This window comes from Solea solea, chromosome 19, assembly GCF_958295425.1.
Source record: "Solea solea chromosome 19, fSolSol10.1, whole genome shotgun sequence".
Classification (NCBI taxonomy): Eukaryota; Metazoa; Chordata; class Actinopteri; order Pleuronectiformes; family Soleidae; genus Solea; species Solea solea.
The window spans coordinates 15,242,714-15,257,453 of NC_081152.1; the positions used below are offsets into that span (position 1 = coordinate 15,242,714).

At 40.1% G+C, this 14,740-nt stretch overlaps 1 protein-coding gene across 1 annotated transcript in view; it reads right to left on the minus strand.

Moving 5' to 3' along the window:
* Positions 1 to 14,740, minus strand: part of si:dkey-112m2.1 (transmembrane protein 132C) — a 139,335-nt gene that overhangs the window by 44,215 nt on the left and 80,380 nt on the right. The window contains exon 4 of the mRNA XM_058618193.1: positions 12,625 to 12,768. Coding sequence (XP_058474176.1) covers positions 12,625 to 12,768 — 144 coding nt within the window. The remainder of the gene's footprint in view (positions 1 to 12,624; positions 12,769 to 14,740) is intronic.

Sequence of the window (14,740 nt, forward strand, 5' to 3'; positions counted from 1 at the left end):
CATTATTCTAATGCAAACATTTACTAACTTACTAATAGAGGACATACTGTATCTTATTAAAAGGTGCCAGAATGCAAATCCTTTTTCAGAGGTATTTCATGCTCTTTTTATGTGCTCTTCTAATATGCATCTCAAAAACAGTCTCATCCGTGAACTAGTCCTGCTGCATCCATCGCATTGTGCACCTGGAGGTACAAATGAAGAAACTAGAAATGGCCAACAACCCCCACATGCATGTGCACAACCAAGACCAGATATAAACAAACAAGAAAACAAACCACTCCCTGTTTCACTTTATTAAATTGGTGTATGTGGACAGGGTTAATAAGAATGCCAGTCCTACCTTGACCCTCTTTCTGACCTGGACCCTTGCTCCTGATCCCTTGCCTCATTAATCTGTCAAGTAAACAGAAAGCTTCTCATCCTACCCACAGGAGGCGAGAGAGATTTTTAAAGAGAGGGAGAGAGAGAGAGAGAGGGAGAAATGCACACAGACACTAATTCTACCACACCAGTCACTTCTCTCCCTCTGGTGTTGAAGAAAACAAAATAGCAAACAACTTCCAAGAGGTTGTAGTCATGTGATTTGTGATTTTCACCGTGCACACACACACACACACACACACACAGATAAACACATACACATGGTGAATCTGGTGAATTCCAGATACAGACTGATGAATGGGTTGTTTTTGTACATTCCCATATTTGTGTTTGGAGAAACTTAATAAATGCTGCTATGTCTTTAAAAACTCATTAGCTTGGCAACAGCTGTAGCAAACCCATATCGGTCGACCTCTACTCTGGCAAATACATCAATGCCAAATTTAATTTTAACCTTTCTAATTTTGGACAAAAACACAAACAGACTTGGCCTTGAGTCCATTCTTTTTATTTCCTTTTCCCAGTTTAATTTGGATCCAAGTAACATCGTGCAATACGGAAAGGACAAAACGTACAAACGGAACAAAACGCTCCAAATCCCGAACAAGGGCCAAGGAATCAGTGGGTGATTTATTAGAAGGTGAAGTGGATCACAGGGTTGGAGTCTAAGGTCCCAAGTCCAATAACCCTGCCTTATCAAACACCAGCAGGCTTCATGGCCAATCTCAAGCTTGTCTGAGGGCAACTCCACACCGGTACTCACTTTGGTTGCTGATGGAAGTCAGATAAGAGCTTTGTGAGAAGGAGGAGTTACTTCAAAACACTTTGAAATACTTGTTTAGTATTGGATTACACTGGCACACAGAATGATGGCTTCCCCCATATCTACTTGTGGATTTCTAATTCATTATTTGACATCAGAACATCAGAAAATGACTCGCACAACAGACTGACTTTACAGATAAGAAGTGAACCTGCTGTCGTTTTCCGACTGATTTCATGCATCTGGAGCTCAGGGCTGCATTACCTTGATTAGACACAGAGCCACGGCCTGATTCACAGTCCCGTAAGACTCCAACAACACTGTTGGAGTCCCATAGCAATGATTAAACACAGGTCAAAGACGATGATACACAGCAAATATGTTATTCATGTTCTGCGTCATCAGGACAATAGGGTGAGATGAAGGTGGAGGAGGAGACCGAGCGGCTTCTTAGCTTAAGAGGAGGAGGTATAAATCATTCCCCTTTGATTCAATTAATTATATTTCATTAGTGGCATCATGTCCATTCTGATTTGCATTGATGGTGGAAGGTTTGAGGGGCATAAAAAAAGACTGTGTTTTTATTTTAATCACATTAGACTCAGGGAGCTGTTTCCTTTATGGAGCCTTGATGGTTGAATAAAGCATGAGGAGGCCCCGGCAACACATATATGCCACTTATGCAAATTAAATTACACACGATCAATATTGCAGATCCATCTAACGATCACATAGTTGCACGTCTTGGAGTGAGTCTGTAGAAAGCGTCTAGATTTTTTTTTTTTAAATAAGTAACCAAAGGGAGGCAGTGAGAAGGCATCATTTTCTCAAATGCATTAGAGGCCCTACGGGTAAACACAGGAAAATAAGATGTCTCGAAGATTGCTTAAAAGGATTACAGAATGTATTCAAATATTTTTCAAACCAAATTGCATGCTACCTGTGTCCATGATAAGCCAATTGAAGTAAACAGCAGCTCAAAAACATATAAATTAGACCACCTGGAAGGGTAATTGCTTCGCTTCCTCTGTCTGTCCATCTGTAAAATGATACTTAAAAAGACCATTCACACAAGCTGGGAGAAAATAAACCTCTTTCTTTTATACACACAAATGCATCTTATCTCTTTCATATGCTGCCTTTATATATATACAATGTATATATATATATATATATGAAGGCAGCATATGAAAGAGACTTATATATATATATATGTTTATATATATACATAGATATACATATATATGTATGTATATGTATATATGTACATACATGTATATGTATATGTATATATACATACATGTATATGTATATGTATATGTATATGTATATGTATATATATATATATATATATATATACACACACATATATCCTTCTCCAAAACACACACTCTCCAAAAGCACTTCATTTTGTCTACATTGTTTTCAACCACGGCTGATTAAGCCGATTACGATGCAAACTAATCAGAACTGCCTCGGTCTTCAAGACCACAACTAATGGTAGTCTATTCTTTCATTTCCCTCTTAATCAAATACAGATAAATAGGTGCATATGTGCGCGCACACACACACACACACACACACACACACACACACAGACTGAGGAGCAGTTGGGCTGTTAACATCCATGGATCTCACTGATGGATGCAGAGTTTTCTCCATTGGAATCAGATTGCACTGAGGGGACCTTTGATTTAAATCAGGTTGTAAATGCCTCTGGTCCTGCTTGGTCTGACCATTGATTGTATGTGTTCCCTCCACGTGTAAGCTAAGCTTGGCGCAATCAGAAAGAACAGCGCACGGCCCCCTGACCTCCACCTGCAAAGTAAAGTAAAGGCTGAATATTGAACTCCTTTCCCGTCCAATTTTCACTCATCATTGTTCTGTCAGTTACTCCGGCTCCTAACAACTCTCTAGCATGAAGTAAAGCTGCCTCATGGACACATATTCACTAACCCAAATGGTGTGCATTTGCATGGACCCGCAGTTCATGATGTGGAGTTAAATGTCACCAGTAAATGGACCAAACCGTCCTTTATTCAAAGCGGCTTTTGTGCGTGTGGAAATGCCCAGACTGTGGCTCTGCGGGCTAATTTTCCACACACTAATTCTCAAATGACATGTCCACCTAAAATATGGAATATACGCGTCGTATCTACCGTGAGACGACACCATCACTCACAATAACAAACGCACATGAGAGTGACAAATTCCTACTATTTTCCGATGACAGGATTTCCACGAGAAAACCCATATTATAATTGTCCTGCGTTTCATACGAAGGGCGGAGAGAGAGAGAGGGAGAGAGAGTGAGTGAGAGACCGTGTCATTGAGAGGAGGCGAAGGAAGTGATGAGAGCAGGGAAAGATTGCGCCCCATACAAGGCTTCAGGCTATTATTACCATATCATGAGATCCATCAATCAAATCAGGTTAAAATGTACATGCTGTTTCAGGGCCACTTAGACTTGCATAATGAGACCATGAAAGGCCTACAGCTTCCATATGTGGCGTGGAGTGGGCTGTCCGCACCCCTATTGCCACAAGTCCTCCTTGTATTTATTTATTTATTTACTTTTTTTTGTTTAAATGTAAATTATAAACCACTCACATTTCGATGCATCTGGCTCATTTAAAAGAGTGGCAACTGCAATCTTTATGATTACACAGTATACATCCAATATGTAGCAGCACAAAGATAATGATATTGTTAATGTTTTTGCCTTCATTCTTTGTGTGAACTGGAAGGACAAAGTGAACCTATTGGAACCAACCTGTGGGATAAAAAATACTCAAAGGCTGTAATTACCTTCATTTGCTCATGAAAGCAGGGTCTGATCTGCACATGTTGGACATTCAAAAACATTTTCACTGGGTATTTATTTAAAAAAAAAAAAAAACATTTGTGGGTGTTCTTTAAAAAAAAGTTTTTTCTCTCAATAATCCAGATGAAAGAATAAGAATTACATCGAGGAGCCTTCGGGTTGTTAAGTGCCATCAGCAATGACCTTTACAAGCAGCACTGTCTAAGCATGTGAATACAGCAGATACTCAGGGCTGAAAAACACAACAGCAAAGGAAAAAAACTACGAGCCCTGCAACCTGGACGATATGTTATATGTTGGAGGTTATTGTTAAGTATGAGGCTGTTTTGCTATATTTTGCCATTTGATGATGTTGATGAATTACAACTGTGTCCTTCAATTATAGAATTATTATATAGCTATACAGTATATTCATTTATTTTCATACACACGTCAAGAGACAAATTGATAATAATATAACCGACATAATGTGCTCTAATCACCAGTCATACTAACCAAAAAAGAAAACATGTGAGTGTTTCCATACATTATTGTGATCCATAAATAGAGGTTAATTCCCTGCTTCTTTTGTTTCCATGGTGACGACAATGATGATACTGTCACAGTTTTTCTCCCTATAGTGCATATTAAAAAAAACAACAAAAAAATAAAACAGAACCATTGAAAGAGCCACATATCCATCCATGCATTTTTGCTAATTGAGCAAAAGGGGCAGAGGTTGCCTGTGAAAGGATTAAGATAACTTGATAAACAAAACTGGTGCAGAGGTTGAGAAACAGTTGATTGATTTTTGATCCTATCATCTCTATCAGTTCCAGCTAAATTCACCCTATGTCACCTGGGATTGGCACCTGCGACCCTCATGTGGAGGATGAAGCGGTAGAAGATGAATGAATGAATGTCTTGAATCATCATTCAGCAACACAACTATACACACCTTTAGCAGGTGAAGTCACATAACAATAAAAAAAAAAGGAAATAATAGTAAAGAAAATGATGGAAATCTTGCGTGGCAGCACAACAACGCACTTTGCATTACTGCACTTATACGCCGTTTTGTGCTATCGACGGTTTCTGAAAGCTGAGAAGTTGCACGTCAAAGCCAAAATGTGTGCTTATTACAGTGATTTCACTCGCGCTGTTGCAGGAAGCTGGAGAATCGGCGTCTTTGTCAACAGAGAGGAGAGAGTTGGAAAAACGCCTGTGCATAGTTTCCATTTTTTTGGCCTGTTTTTGGACATTAAGACAAAAACTCCAACAATGTTATTTTAAATGTTTTATACTGTCGCAATTTCAAATTTGAACATGCCAAATCTGGTGTTCATGTACAACTACGGTGTTTTTTTTCATTTTAAATTGTTAATACACTACTTTAACATGTAGTAAATTGGAAATAACTGCCAGATATTGAAAGTTATTCTGGAAAAATGGGCAAAAGTACTTACTCATAGTACATTTTCTAGTCCTTTTATGGTTAAAATAAGCACAAAAAAAAAAGTCCAGACAGACATTTTAGGTGTTAAAGGGCTAAGGCAATCTTATCTAACTAGAAATTGTATGTACTATTTAAAAAGAAATTGTGACTTTTTTCATTTTCAGGCACATTCCATTCCATTTTCCTTCCTTGCTTGCTCAGTTTCACAGAAAGACCCTCAGAGGCTCCCGTCACCCTCAGCAGACGGCGTGGGGCAAACAATGAAATGACAAGACTCGATTATACCAGTGCTTGCAACAGGACGCTTACAACCGCAGGAAAACAATATTTCCACGACACGAGTCTTTACCCTCTTAAGACAGGATTTCTTCATCAAAGGCAGCAGAACTCTCAGACTTTTCACACAACTTTTTACTCAAATCCTGAAATACATTTCACTACAGTGACAGTAAATGGAAACGCGATGAAACGCATACTGGAAAGCGTACTTTTCAGCTCCAGTTTTTATTCCATTTCTGGCACTGCTTTGTCAACTCTGTTGTGTTGGTGTTTTTTTTGTAGATTGCTGCAGTAAGAAGTTTGCATGACCGACTTGCATCATCGGTGTTGTAAGCGATGGTTTTGTCAGTCTTGTCGGGTAAACCTTCCTCCCTCTTGCTCACAGTGGGAGTCGTCTCTTGCAGTTGCAGACAAAACAGAATTTGCTGACATGTTTCATGATCCCATTGAGTCTGAAGGTGAAAACATGCTGGAGGGTTTGGTTGTTTGTTTGTCTGTGTCGGTGTGTGTGTGTGTGTGTTTTTGTATGCACTTTACAGACAGATAAAAGCGCATCTCGATTCGGTGAAAATAACTAATTGTGACTTTTCTGACAGATAAATGCAATTATGTCATGTATTTAAACTGTATGCATTTTGAGTTGCATAGTAACCAAACATGTTACCTGCCATATTTATTAACCCTTAGTGCTAAGGTTCACCCATGGTAATTTATAGGTCTATAGGTCACATATTCAGGCTTTAAAAAATGCAAGTTTTTTTTTTCATTTTCTTATGTGTCAAAGTGAGTCAAAGTTGTATGATTCCTAGCAATAATTGTGTAGACATCACAAAATAAACTGTGTTTTCTTTTCTTTTTGTTCATCAAAACGAGCAAAGTGAACTTTGAACTGTGACGTATTTACAAATTTCACATTTTAAACATTCTGTGTATATAAAACACTCTATATTGCACAATCTTATATTTTGTATGTTTAAAGTAAAGTAAAGTAATGGAAAACAAACTGCAATGTGTTCTAAGGGTTAAGAGTGCTGCAAAAAAAAGTGTTACTTAAAGATAATAAAACTAAACCAGAAACTGTTGCGAATGAGTGGGTTCTGCTTTTACCTTGTGATGAAGAGACACCATCCCATCAGTCTCACTCACTAATTTTTAAACTTTCTTCCACGCCAGTAGCTTCCCATTTGATTACCCAGCAAAAAAAAAATGTACAGTGGCTCACAAGCAAAGAGGATGTAAATGAGAACCATTACCTAAATGTCGTGTCATTTTTTCCCCCCCCATAATGCTTGGCTGCTTTCCTAATACAGGAGTTCTGCTCCCACCATTTTATGATAGTAAACTAAACGTCTTGGGTTTGGACTGATGATCATATAATACAGATGACTCAATCAGGAACATGACAAGGGATCGGTAGATGCCACTTTTAACATAATAGTTTAATATTCAAAAAGGGGTTTTAAATCCATCATTGCAACCTATGAGTTCAGAGAACACTTCCTTCCCTAGTCCTTTTTTTCCATGATTCTTATACTCGCTGCTTTTTTTCCAGCTCCTTTTCTATACCAGACACTAAACATTCCGTGGCACTGTAACGTCATCCACGCCTGCTCTGCTCATGTCACGATCGAATGGATCCAAGACATCCAAACATCTTCGTTTTCCCGCAAATAAAGCCAGTGATGTCAGCTGACGTTTGTCAAGGGCGCTGTTGCTCGCAAAGTCGCCACATTTCTCTGTGCGTGTGTTTCGGCAGATTGGGAACCGGCGGCCGTTCAATTCAGTTTACTTTAATTAGTTGTGAGATGCCATGCCTCACCTCCCTCGATTACAAACTGAACTCCCACCGCAGCTTGGACCGGCGACTGATTGACAAGCCGTGGTACAGGCCTAACGCAACTTTTTATCCAAATTGCGTTAGCTTTCATTAAGAAGAAATGATACGACCAGTAGCGGCTCAAGTACCTAACAGGCGACTCTTGTTTTGATTTTGCGACGTTAATATCCGCGTTTACACGGAGGACCTATTGCACTCACATGAGCCTGGGCGGACACAGTGTGAGCGTGGTTCACAGGAGCCTGTGCATTCCCCTTGCTTAATTAAGCCACCAGCTGATGGGATTTTGAACTCTGTGGTACTTGCGGCAAAAAGACTATGCATTAGCTTAATGGTGAGAAAAAGCAGTCTCTCCTCCCTTGGTAACAGAGTGCTGTGAGGACACAGAAACAGAGGGCTCTCTGGTGAAGGACACCATTTGAATGCCCTAATACATCTTCATAACAGAGCAGGCAGAATTGCTTTCATGACCACTGCGCCACTTTAAACCCCCATCAGTCAGCCTTATTATCGCCTGGAGACTTGCAAGACTGTGTATATAGTGCTATCTATGGCTAAATCTGCTAAACATGGGACTTGTATTAAGAATGGAAAAAAGCACGACACCGTGCGACGTCTTGTCTGATGTTTTACACAACTTTAATCTGTTTACTTTTCGCAAGAGTATACGTCCCATTAGTTGAGGAATTGTGGCGATGCCATGGCAGCTACTATATGCACAGACACAAGCTTCCAAATTTGCTTTTATTTGGATCAACTTATCTGTTCAAACAGACATTCTCAGAGACTGGGTCTGGACCACAGACCAGATGAAAAATGGAGACAATCTTTCAGATTCAGCCTTAAAGCCAACCAGTTTTGCAGGCAGCCTATGGCCAAGAGGAAAGGAATTGGGCTTGTCACCGAATGGTTGCCACTTCAAATCCCAGGATGGGTCAAGGGCTGGGGTACCCCTGAGCAAGGCACCCAATCCCCATTGGTCCCCGGGTACAGATAAGTGCTGCCCACTGCTCCTGGTGTGTGTGTGTGTGCAAAAATAATGAATTCTAACACATAAGGATTTACTGAATTGTCCCTAGGAGGAGACATCTTCCTGAGGAGATAACATGAGTGGACGCCAGTATGATTGACAGCTGGTATGGAAGCCTGGTTGCAGGTGACACCTCTGAACTCCAGCTAAATCGCGTCACGGCCAACTGCCATTTCCTTTGGGTCACCAAACAAATCAGCTGACTTGTCTTTATAATGAAGTCTTTTACACAATAATTACTAAATAAAATTAGCATCAAATAAAATTGTGATTCACCAAACACAGTATATCTCGTAGAAAGTGCGGTTTATCTATTTAAAGCTGTGGTGTGTAACTTTTCCAACATAAACAAATGTCTGCTACAGTAAATCATTGTCAAATGAGTTCTCACAATGCTGATTGAGCCTTTCTTAGTATAACAGTCAGACTGATACAAGTATTAAATGTATTAAAAACCTAGAAGAGTACAGTTGTCAGTGCACATTACAGATGTTTTTTTTTAACTTGCTTCTTCATTAGTGTTATTACTCATAATTACAAAGGTAGAATTACAAATTATAGGAAGATAATACTGTAAGAAGCACAAGAGAGCCCACTGGTATAGTGCTAATACTTTTTGCATGATTAAACATGAAACAAGACAGATAGCGAGGCCGCAACAAAAGTTAAAAGCAAGTAAAACTGGAGCCATGGTCAGACTACACTGCTTTCCTTGTCTCATACAGTATCCACTCTCGTCTCCTTATTTTCTGCACTTTCTCTCATTTACTTTTTCCCATTTCACACCCCCGACTCCCAGCTGCCTCCCTACAGTAGATCATAGGAGTGAACATGTAGCTACTAAAGTAACTGGACTAGTGGTTTGAAGCAAGCCCACACAGGTTTTCGACCCCCACTAAGTGTCCACAGTATATGTGGAAATGGGAGAATTTTAAAATCAGGGCATGACAGATGGATAGACTGACCAGCAGAACACTGGTCTCGAGTAGGTTACATGTTGTTTTAAGGGATTACCAGTACAGTGATACATGCCTACACAAGAGAGCGCAGAACACACATTCACTGTGCTGGCTACACATAGATGCATGTATTTTCAAGGCAGAGAAGCTTTCCTTCTTATTACCTGTCAAAAATGCACCAAAAAACACACCCTTTCAACCAGGTTCTTGTTACAGATGACTTTTTTTCTGTTGGTTGACTAGGAAAGTGGACATTTGGAAATATCATGAAGAGACAACACGCTGTTTAGACCATAAACTCTGAGTATGGTTTAAAGACACCTAGATCTTGAGACAAGACCATGGCCCAGAGTGGATGCATCCTGCTGCCTATGGATTATTTATGAGTCTTCTAGTTTCCGGTCTCAATAAGAGCAATATTTGAATCTGAAAATGGAAAAATTACCCTACTCTTGAGTGTTCTCAATCGCTTGTTTCGGGTCTTCTCCAACAGCACATGATGTCAGTTTTGTAAAATTCCAATTTTGAGGAGAATAAATTATATTTACAACAATTACTCGATTATTAACCGTTTACTAAATTAATCGTCAACTATTTTGATAATCGATTAACCGGTTTGAAGCGTTTTTTTCATAATTAAAACAAGATTTCTGATCGTTTCAGCTCCTTAAATGTGAACGTTCTCTTCATTTCTTCGCTCCAGATAACAAACACATCATTAAAAGTGAATCATTTAGGTTGATGGACAAAACAAGGCATTTGAGAACCTCATTATTTCCAGGTTTGACAAACACCGATCATCATTTTTCTTAACGTTTTCTGACACTTTGATTACTCGATTCATCGAGAAACTAATCGAGAGATTAATCGATTGTGAGGATAATTGTTAGTTGTTGCTCTAATTTACGACACATATGAGTGGACACTAGTGTGATTTACACCTGGTATCAGTGAACAGGTGACTGGTTGCAGGTGATGCCGCTGACCTTCCAGTTGCAAAACCTCATCGTGGCATCATTGGCTTCTAAATGGGACTTCAGATTCTTGTGGGTGATGTCACAGACGATTGCCACTTGATCCTTGCTCCAGCTCTTTATCTGTCAGGTTGTGGCACTGACATTGTTTAAACAGATAAAAAAAAAACTCACATATTTACATTACCCCCTATACTCAAGAAGATCTTAAAGCCCTTAGTCTGACTGAGTGCAGTATCTATCTACACACAGACTGTACCAATCGAAAAGTCACCCATTGTGCGACCTACCGCCTCTCTCAACTTAATCTTTTGGTCTCATACAATAAAGCACGGTTACACAACTGGAACAGCAATTCATTTCCTGGGAGCAGTTCAAAGAACAATTTTACTCGAAAAGTAACCGCACAGAAAGAACATTTTATTCTCTTTTGAGTGCGACACCAACTAGAGTAAGCCTGAGAAAAAAGGAAACCAAAAACAGGGGGGGTCACAGCAGGTATTGTATTACCGCTTCAATGCTTTAAGGCACAGTCTTTTGTTGGGTGCGGAATTGCCACGGATAATACTCGACTCAACGCGAATGACCTTGATTTGAACAGTCCTGTATAATTCAAATTCTTCTCTCCTCAGTGGGGCTGTGAGAGAGAAGCATGTAAATGATAGATGACTTGTCATTCATCATTGTCATCACCTTGACACCCACAAGGAAATCACAGACCAGCCAGGTTGTGTCACTTCCTGTGTGCAGGTACTTTGTCTTCGCCTGGAAGCGCTTAGCCGCCGATTTGAATGTCAAATACCGGGTATTCACACATCCACAAGACACACAGTTATTATTCATCAACGCCGGACATACCACGTCATATGTAATAACTCAGCACAGGAGCTGGAATTTCACAAAATGGCTTTTGAGTGACTCAACTTCAAAAGTCACAAAAAAACGGAACGCCCATTGGATTTGGTATTTTAGCCTTGAAACTACCGTACATTTTCGATGAAATTCTTCGTTTCAAGCAGATTTCTGTTCAATTCCTAGTTGGTTACAAAAAGTAAATGTCAACGCAAATGCACTGCTGGAGCTGGAGGACAGGGCACTCCAGAATCCATTAGGTGTGTTCAATGAATCACAGCTTTTATTTAATTTTTTTTTTTTACTGTGTGATTTGTCGTTCAAGCAGCAGGTAAAAACCGCGCTGGTATATACAGTGTATATTTATGAATCACCCACTTAATGGAAGCTTTCAGTTCTCTACTGGCTGATTTTCTTGTCGCACTGACAGGCATATTCATTTTTCCAGTAATTTAGTAAGACAGAAACACACCTTGTGACAAACCTAAACAAAATTGGTAACACTTTAATGAATAAACTTTAATAATTCAAGTTTTCACTTTAATTTGAATTACTGTGTTAAGGTACCAGATAAGGTAATACTGCTAAGTTTGTGAAAAAGTTTATTTTTCAGTGCAGCATTATGCTGGTCACTTGTCTGGAATAAACCTTTCTAATTTAGTCCCATCAGCTACTGATAAAAAAGAGTAAACCAAGATAATTATGGAATAATTGCTGCCATAAAATGTCACTTTGTTTCCTGCCTATTTCACATCAAGCTGCCAAGTTAAATTTGATGTGATGTGAATGGCTTCATAATAATATACGGCTTCGTATTTGACACGTTTGACACCAGTTCTTCCAAAGAATCGAGCGCTGTGGGTGAATGTGACTCCAGTGCCATAGTTTGGATTGTTTAATACTATTTGCAGCGGCAAAAAAAAAAAAAAAAGGTGTACACCCGTGTTCAGTGTAATAAAGAACAGGTCACCTTGTGCACCGCTGCGTGACTCCATGATGTATTTAACTGGAGCAGTGGAAATCTACAGTGACACCGTGTACTGAACAATACATTTCATTGAGCACACGAGGGACTGACCGGATACCTGCATGCGTGGCAGCGCCAGCGAATGAATGGGTCAAATGCTGAGTCATGCCTTCTTTCACTCTCTCTGTCTGCACTTGCCCTCTACTGACCAGCTGTCCGAGAAATGAAAAAATACGTGCCGCTGCTTTCTGGTGGTTCAGCATTCTGTTCTGTTGATATTTCAGATATAAATTCTATTGATTCACTCCGCTCAAACGCACCTTTGACTAAAGCTGTTCTCCTTCCTCCTGCAGTGGAGGGTGACGATTCTGTGGCCTTCGCTCCTGACGTCCTGGCTCACCGACCACACAACGGGGTTACTCGCTCGGGCTCCCAGGAAAGCCACGCCGTCTTTTAGCTTGATCCTGAAACACACACAGAAAAAAAAAAAAAAACATTTGCAGAGATTAGAAGAGAAAATAAATAAACAAATAGACGAGGCGATACTGGAAGTGTCAACAAATCTGCTGAGAAATTTCATTTCACTTTCAAAGACACACAAGGCCTCGTTTTTTCTTGGTATTTGGACACAAAAACATCAAAAGAATGAGGTCGCGCGGTGAATAGCACTATACAGACTTTCAGCAAAAACAAACATTGACTCTTTTATGAAAACAAACTAGAGCCAAAAAGATATGTGTGCAGTTGCAGACTTCTTTCTGTTGGTTGACTAGTAAAAGTGAATCTGGAAATATCACGAACAGACTTGCGACATGCCCTATAGACCATAAACTCAGATTATCACGATGGAGTCTACAGTACACATGTATGCCTGCGCTGCGTTCGCCCAGATCTTGAGACAGGACCATGGCCCAGAGATTATTTATGAGTCTTCTTGTTTCCTTGGTGAAGTCCATCAAGTGAAGATTGCTATATTGAACAGTGACTCCAGCGGTCGCAATAAGGGCACCATGTGAACCTATGGGAAAAAAATGACCCTACTTTTCTCTTGATTTGAAACGCTAGTAAACCTTTTCCTGAAGAGTTAGTGGTCTCAATCGCTTGGTTTGGGTCTTCTCCAATAGCACGTGGTATCACTGAACAGGTGACTGGTTGCAGGTGATGCCGCTGAACCTCCAGTTGCAAAACCTCAACTTGGCATTGGCAAAATTGTGGTTCTTGTGGGTGATGTCACAGCCGACTTGCCACTTGATCCTGCTCCAGCTCTTTATCTGTCAGGTTGTGGCACTAACATTGTTTTAACAGATTAAAAAAAAAAAAGGGAGCTACAGTGACACTTGGAGAGAGGTCTTACAATCCTTTGGCTTCCATCATCACATATTCCATCGTATATATTTTATACTCCAGAAGATCTTAAAGCACTTAGCCTGACTGACCGCAGTATCTATTTACAGACAGAATTGACAGAGCCCACTGAGCGTACCAATCGAAAAGTCTGTGTGCTTTTGAAAAGGACGACACTGAATGAATTGGTGCTTTAACTGTGACGTTCAGCAAAAACAAACATAGACTATTTAAAAAAAATATACAAACTAGACCCAAAGAGATTAGTTTGCATTTGCAACGAAGACGAAAAACAAAGTCATAGCCGCTACATAGTTCATCCCCGAACACCGAGTGTTCGGATTGAATGTAGTGGCCTCATGTCCTGTAACAAGAGTGACAAAGAAAGAAGACAGCATGTACGGTTCAATTTAATTTTTGGTTGTCTTCACTCACACCTTTAAAAAGCACTCCAATCTCTTCAGCCTTCGCACCACTTCTGCCCCTGCACCATCCCATTTGTCCCTCCGTCACTTCCATTACTCATGGTCACAGTCTGTGGGAGGCAGAACAGGTGCTGAGGAACCATGAAGTGCTCCTCTTCCAGTGGACTGACACACTGTTACTCTTCCTCTCCTCCTTTCTCAGATAAAGTTACCGTGAAGTACGGGAGCTGTGCTTTTCAGTGCTTCCTTTCCCACCATGACAAATTGCTCTTGTTCAGACCACTGGTACAAATGGGACAGAACATTTTATCCGGCGGTAGAAAAGAAGGGAGGAAAGAAAAAAGAAAAGATCTGAAGTAAAAAAAAAAAAAAAAACCCAGCAGCACAAAAAGGTGAAAAGAAATAGTTCTATTCAGTGAAACACGAACAGTGAGTAATTTATCCTCACATCAAAATAATTGGAGACTGTCCTCATTCTGGTGTAGTGAAAGACTCAATCTGTGAAACTCGGAGCATTAACATGGGGATAATGACATGATAAACCATGTAGCGGTCCTTAGAAGTGCACAGCCATTTCATCTTCCACGTTCAACCCGTCTTCTTTGATCGCGTCCAAGCAGGGGCAGTAATAACTGGCCTTGTGTTGGCCGCTGCTGCCTCTTGCGCG